At 39.0% G+C, this 6,960-nt stretch overlaps 1 protein-coding gene across 2 annotated transcripts; it reads left to right on the forward strand.

Moving 5' to 3' along the window:
* The first annotated feature begins 150 nt into the window (after positions 1–150).
* LOC116389964 (uncharacterized) lies at positions 151–4,558 on the forward strand. 2 transcript variants are annotated; one of them, XM_031859130.1, is made up of 7 exons: positions 151–232; positions 1,955–2,069; positions 2,194–2,337; positions 2,936–3,023; positions 3,128–3,329; positions 3,926–4,005; positions 4,216–4,558. In XM_031859130.1, exons 2-7 carry the CDS (start codon positions 1,987–1,989, stop codon positions 4,486–4,488), a joined length of 870 nt encoding a protein of 289 aa, XP_031714990.1. In that variant the 5' UTR covers positions 151–232; positions 1,955–1,986; the 3' UTR covers positions 4,489–4,558. The 2 variants fall into 2 exon arrangements, with proteins under 2 accessions (XP_031714990.1, XP_031714991.1); XM_031859131.1 differs by having other exon boundaries at positions 2,197–2,337.
* The last annotated feature ends 2,402 nt before the right edge of the window (positions 4,559–6,960 follow it).

A 6,960-nucleotide genomic window follows, 5' to 3' on the forward strand; every position in this document is an offset into this window, starting at 1 on the left:
ACATATATATTCATGTCGGTGAATCGGGCCTTAAATATATTAAATATGTTAATAGCTGTGTTCCAGAAAATTCTAAGGGGAAAGTCATGAATGACAACATAAACCACCAATCACGATCATGAGATATGTGTCCGCCCCGCCTACTTCCAAGTGACAGTCGTCCATCTCTCTGACTGACCAGACCAACGTCTTTTCAAACCAGTCGCCCGCAACTAACAGTGGTCGGTCTAAGGTAAGTGTTGGAAGCTTGGTTATTACAGGCAAATTATTGCTCTTTTTTAACATGTCCCAGCCATCTGTTATTCGAGTGTCTGAATAAGCTAGTCTACATCGAATATATAATATTGGTGCCTGTAGCTTGGCTGGAAGCGCCATATTTCCCTCGTTTTGTGGATGCCGCATATATATATTTGTGGATTTTGAGGTAATGTTAGACTTTTAGTTTCAACAATCCGTAGGTTGTTGAAACCGTTATGAGTTAATTTCGCATGTATTTCGTTTTCTAACGGTAACTTGACCGTTAGTTAATTGCCTTTGCTTGTCTGCTAGCTAGTTGGCTGAAGCTAACGCTAGTTGGCTAGCTAACGTTAAATCGTTAGCCTAGATAGCGCGCGAAAATATATTTAACCTTAATTTAGCTAAGGTGCTATGCTTCTGCCTGTGAAATATATGTAAAATGTCATTAGCGTTAGCTGATTAACTAACACGGGTTAATGTTACTGTATGTCTAGATGTGAACTAGCTAATTACTTTAGCTATCAAATATTCTTTATTAAAACTTTTTTACCAATTAAAAAATGATGCCATTGCTACATGCGCAGTTAACTCAATGCAATGTTATGTTAGATAGCTAACTGCCCACGATTGAAAACGCCACCATTTTGTGCTTGCTAGTCAACGGAGTATTTCCAATTGTTGAGAGCTAACGTTAAAAAATGCCCTTCGGTTAGAGCTGCTTCGGACTCCATGTTTGACTGTCAGCGGCCGACAGCTGAGCTGTCTGGTGGGGTAAGACAGTAAATAAACGTGTGTTTGTAACGGTAGCTTACAAGTTAAGGTCAGAAAGCTGCGTTAGCAACTGATGAAGATCAGTCTTGACAATTTCAGGCACCGCTAGTGTTTTGGCTGACGGTAAACTAGCGATGTGAGTGAGCGGCGTTGTGGCTGCCCTCAGACAGAGCTGTGCTGATCCGCGCAGAGCTTAGTGAGCTGTAAAAACTGAAGGAAGCTGTATACTATGTGCCACATTTTGTGATTATATAAATTATGTGGACCTTAAAGCAATTCCTGAATGTTGTGTAAATACACATTATTGATTGTAGTGACACAAACGAGCTTAAATGTATGATTTTTGACCAGCTGTGGAGGATGAAGCAGGACACTGTTTGAATAAGTTTCTCAAGGAGAGCACAGGACATGTAACTTATACAGCAGACACTTATGTTCCAGCAGGTAAAAATAATGGATTTAATGTTAGTTGACCTTAAAATGTTGGTGCTTGTATAGTCTATGATTTGTCAGTTTGAAGGATAGAAAGTTAAATTGGGTTTATTAATTGGGTATATCAAAATGGCCAGAAATAACCAATAAAATGATAGTAAATTATAATGCATAGAACAGACCTGGTGCCTTTACTGTGCACAGGTCAGGAAAAACTCTGTTATGAATGATGGATGCTGCTCACCCAGACTTGAGCATAAGCTGTTCGTTTTCAATGTCTTGTGCAATACAGTAATAGGTTAAGCACTATAGTCATACAGTCACTAATGACTAATGTGGACATATGTAGTCATTGTGATGGTAAAGACCTCATAACACTGATACATCGGCCATTCAAGGATGTTCAGCATTGAGCAAGGCAAGAATGTTAATTCCGAAACATGGACATGAGCCATGGCAACACATACCGACTCCTAACATGATTTTGGTTCATTAATGTTTCTCTCTGCCATAGATAATGAAGTAGATGGGCCTACACTTCTCCAGATGTCTGAAAGAATGAGTGAGCGAATCTTTCCAAAAATGAAAGACCAAGTGAAGTTCCTGTCTGCTTTAGCGCAGCTGAAAGTGTGAGTTACGTTATACAGTGAAGCCATGTCATTTCAGTTACAATTCCAAGGATTTACTTGTCTTGTTTTTGGTAGTTTTCTTACATGTTGGCTTAAATTAAAATCTGATTTTCCTCCCCTTTAGCAGTGAAAGCGAAGCCCCTGTGAGTCAGAGAGCCCTAGCAGCCCAACCAATGATCAACTGCCAAGTCCGGTTTCCTCCAACAGTCTTCACGGCACTGACCAACAAGGATGCAGCTCTGTTTGACCATTTGAGCCAAGACACAATGTAAGTTTGTGTTCCATAATAGAAGATGGCGACAGACAGCAACACGTGTGATGCGTTACATCATGTAAGCAAACCATGTACCTATCAACTGTGAGCTCCAGATCAGACTGGAGACGTAACCACAAAAAAAAATGTCTAAGTAGTACTTGCTATCTGACATTTTCAAAGCATGTGACAGTAATATAAATAGAAACGGTGTCCGACAAAAGTTCAGCTCTAAACGGTGCACAGCGCAGTACCACTCGCTGCCATTTAGGACACAGTGTCATGGACATAATGAACAACAAAAGATATTTGAATAGTTTGAACTTATGCGTTTTTCAAGAACGAATATTCAAACATAATTGTTGGCCAATTTTTACAGCCGTAATGTACAGTAATGACATGTTATCTGCCTGTAAAACAAGTTTCCTTGTTAATCAAGTTTTAGGTCTGTATGCCATAGTGAAAGCTATGCATCATGATGACAAACTACACATTTGCTGACCTTTAACTGCTCTTTCTGATCATTTGAGTTAGGTATCTCTGTTTATTGCGCTGATCTGGAATGTTAATCTTGTATAACGCCTTGTGTTTTGTTCCTTTTGAAAACTTACAGGTATCCGTCTCATATTCAGTATGAGCAGCTCTTTAAGTCTGTCCTGCTCAACTTCCCTTTTCTGAAGGAAAGTTATGGATCTGGATATGCAAGTATTTTCTCACTGACTAAAAGAGTAATGCTAAACTGAATTTTATCCTTCATACTTCATGCTCCAGCTCAGTCCTAATTGTGTCATTGTTTATTACGTAGCAAACAGATGCAATGGATGCTGGGGACGACGAAAGAAGTACGAGCCACCATATTGCAACAATGAAGCAGGCGTGCCAAAAGATGAGGCCTAACTTGGTCATCATTCGCCAATGCCTCCAGAGAGTACAGAAGACACTATATTCAACAACACTCTCCTGCAGAGGTCTTGAAAGAATTCACCTGCTTCTCTATTCCAATCTTGGTGAGTGTTTTATCTAATATATAACACGTGGTGCAGTGTTTCCCGCAGGATTTTGTGAGACGGTGGTGGGTGGACCTCAGACCCTGAAATGGACAGGCGCTGAACCAGAACTTAAGACAGAGGGCGATTTGGGAACAATTAGCTATTTGTTTGATGACGCATATGCCCCTGGGGGAAAGGGGCTATATTTCTGGGGTTCTAGTGTAGCCGGCTGATATCCAGACTTCCTTTTCAGTGCGCTGTTTATTTGTTTACAGTCTGATGAGCAACTTAAGATGTGAGACTGGAGTTGAGAAACGACATGTACAACAAGATGGTTTTACAAGTAGCCAAATAATTTCAAACCAATAAATAACTTTAAAACTATTAATCAACGTTAAATACTTTTTCTTGCCTCATTGATCCATTTTCCCTTTAAGCCTTTTAGAATATCCCATATACTGTGTTTTGTGTAGAAGTGCTCTAAAAAGTTGACTTGACGTTTACCTAGATACTGTTATCCAAATCAACACTCCTGAGGAAATTGGTATGATAGTCTCAAAACTTTGCAGAATCAGAATTGTGACATTGATTGAAACATGATTTGTCATTTGCAGGCCTGTTGGTGAATGCAGCCATACTCCTCCTACCATCGGTCTTCAAAGGAAATGCATCACAGCTCTTTGCAATAGATAAGGTTAGTCATTTGTGTTTGTGGGGGGCAACTTGAATTTGTTTATTTAAAAAAGGGAAATATATTTTCAGAAAATTAAGATAAAGTGCAATTTCAAAAATATGACATCTAATCTCAACAAACTAGCATTTTATGTGCAACTAAGCATATCAGAAAGCTTTGATCTTTAAACATTACAGAATACAGCTTTAAGTTTCAAATGTTTTGTTTCAGGAACCACTAAGCCCGACACCCACAATTGTCCTGAGCAGCAGCGATGGCAAGCCCCTGAGTGACGGCACAGATGTTTTTGTAGCAGTGGATGGACAAAAAATGATGGTGGACAATGAAGACGCAGACGGTTCATTGTCCATGGGTGTTGTGTTGGCCCTCTGTCATCTGAAAAAAACGTCTTTTGGAGGCTTTTTGGAGGCATTTATCCTGAAGCTGGACACACGGGTACCTGTAGCTGTGCAGAGAGAGGCAAATGCTCTGAACATTTCTTAGATAGGACACTGCAGCACATGGATTACATTGTATAGAGTTGATTTCTGACAATAAAGTGAAGTGCAGTACATCTACAGGTGTTTCTTTTATCCACAAATCAATTTGCCATCATTTCCGTGCATGTAAAAGATGATTTTATAGATCATCACAGAAAGGATCCTGGAATATGATCTCTAAAAAAGAGTGGGAACCCTGATTCCATTGTTATGCTGTTTAAATGTAAAAAAAAAAAAAAAAATCATGTTTTCCAAAACTCAGTTCTTTAAAGAACCATTTATTCCTTGGAAGAACCATTTTTAGCTAAAGAACCATTTGAAAAGGGTTCTTTATGGAACCATTTGGGTCCATAAAGAACCTTTTTGAAAATGGTTCTTTAAAGAACCTTTTTGTCTTTAGGTTCTTCAAAGAACCAGAAATGGTGCTTCAAAGAACCATTTTTTGAAGGTTCTTTGAGGCACCTTTGTGGGTTCTTTAAAGAACCCTGGTCGGAAAGGTTCTTTGTGGAACCAAAAATGGTTCTTCTATGGCATCACTCCGAAGAACCATTTTCGGTTCCAGATGGCACCTTTATTTTTCTGTGTGAACATCTGAAAGAAAAACATCAGAATTTCTGAAATGCTGTTTTCCTCTTTTGTCATTTTATTTCTTCTCATTTGTATATTTGCTTGATAAAATGTCATTTATATCCATATTTCTGAGATGTTATTGAACATATTGTGGAACACAAAGGAGACAAATTGACAGAGAACAAAGATATTTACCAGGTTCATCCTCAGATATTCTGACTTCTGCACCGTTGGATCAGTCAGTAAAAACTCAAGCTTTGTTTATTTATTTATAATATAAGTGGAGATATGAACGTTTTTAAAGATACCAAACATGTCCGGCTGAATGTGCCTAAAATGAGGCAGAAGGCGACTCGTGGAATCATGAAACACAGCTTTAATATATGTGACATACATGTGATACAGAAAAGTGTAAAATGTGCCCGTTCTTTTATTAAATAAGGAAAAACAACTTGTTTTAAACTTCTTCTGAAATGAATTGGTTTTAAAACACTTTTAATAATTTCACATGTTGAAGACTTTTAGTTCATCTGTTTTTATTAAATATGGAGATTTGAGACATTTTATACAACAAATAATGACAAAACGTCCTGAGAGTGTCTCATTACATCACCGCTGCCTGAGGGGAAGTCCCTCCCTGTGATTGGTGCAGGAGCTGGGAAACACGGTGATATCAGAGTGATGTCACAGGAATTACCACACAGAAAATCTTTCTTTCTTTCTTTCTTTGTTTCTTTAATTCTTTCTTTCAGTTTTTCTTTATTTATTTCCTCTGTTTGTCTTTTTCTTTCTTTCTCTTTATTTTCTCTCTTCAAAAGCATCCAAACTACATTATAAGTTTTACTTTACTTTAATAGAAAAGACACTCAACATAGAGCCCCAAATTATGATTTATTCTTGTACGTGAAGGTCCACTGGGTCGGATTCTGGTGAAACCAGATGACATCATGCAGGTTCACCAGAACCTCCTTCAGCTCAGACTCCAGCAGAGACCGGTCCACCGTGGACAGACCCAGATCCGGCTTCACCTGCAGCCTTGGACCTGCAGTCGGAGCTCCGGAGGGAGGAGGAGAGCTCAGCTCCCGGCAGCAGCAGCGTCGTCTCCTCTTCCTCCTCCTCCTCCAGGAGCAGAGCTTCTCCTCTCTGGGAGTCGACACCGACACCACGCTGCTGGAGACCAGGACGTATTGCTGTACCCGCTGGAGGGAAGGGAGGCACGAGAGAACCAGAACCAGGACTGAGAGGGGCAGACTGTCAGGCCTGCTGCAGTAGAATGAGAGGTTTCTAAAGAGTCTGGTGCTCAGAGACACTACCACTTTAGTCCACAGGGGGCGACAAAAACAACACTAAATGAGAGTTGCTGATTATTGTACGCTCTTTGGAAATAAAGAGATGATGAAAAAAAGAATGGCGTCATCACCATCATCTTCATCATCTTCATCATCTTCATCACTGGCACCAGCCTGTATGTTTGGTGTAAAAGGTATGAAACTGCAGTACGAAGCTTTCTGGAAATCCTATTCACCGTGAAAACTCCACACGGGAGGCCGTAATATTCTTCTGTTGTAAGCAGAAATAAAAGTATTTTAAAGTGTAAGAAATGAAAAATGAAGCTTTTATTTGGTGCTGATTTCTGCTTTAATTCAAATGAACAAGATAACACCTTTAAAACGACAACAAGAAAAATAAATTAAGTTAAATGAACCATAAATTAAAAAATACATTAAATGATTACAAAATAAATATAACTCAGTGAAGTGACTGGATTGGGACCTGACCTTATGTAAACCCTTTAAATAACAAAATAAATATCTCAAACTGTGAAAGTGATAAAAGAAAATAAACACAAAAAACATTACATTATGCTAATGACAGACAATTACTTGACATGAAAACTAATTCCCAG

The sequence above is a fragment of the Anarrhichthys ocellatus genome, unplaced genomic scaffold, assembly GCF_004355925.1.
Source record: "Anarrhichthys ocellatus isolate YVR2014 unplaced genomic scaffold, GSC_Weel_1.0 scaffold21, whole genome shotgun sequence".
Classification (NCBI taxonomy): Eukaryota; Metazoa; Chordata; class Actinopteri; order Perciformes; family Anarhichadidae; genus Anarrhichthys; species Anarrhichthys ocellatus.

Bases quoted from the DNA above. Each gene is read 5' to 3' on its own strand.
- LOC116389964 (XM_031859130.1), top strand. From the start codon at position 1,987: ATGTCTGAAAGAATGAGTGAGCGAATCTTTCCAAAAATGAAAGACCAA. The intron at 2,070-2,193 runs GTGAGTTACGTT...CCTCCCCTTTAG, and splicing joins GCTTTAGCGCAGCTGAAAGT to CAGTGAAAGCGAAGCCCCTG. The intron at 3,330-3,925 runs GTGAGTGTTTTA...TGTCATTTGCAG, and splicing joins GCTTCTCTATTCCAATCTTG to GCCTGTTGGTGAATGCAGCC.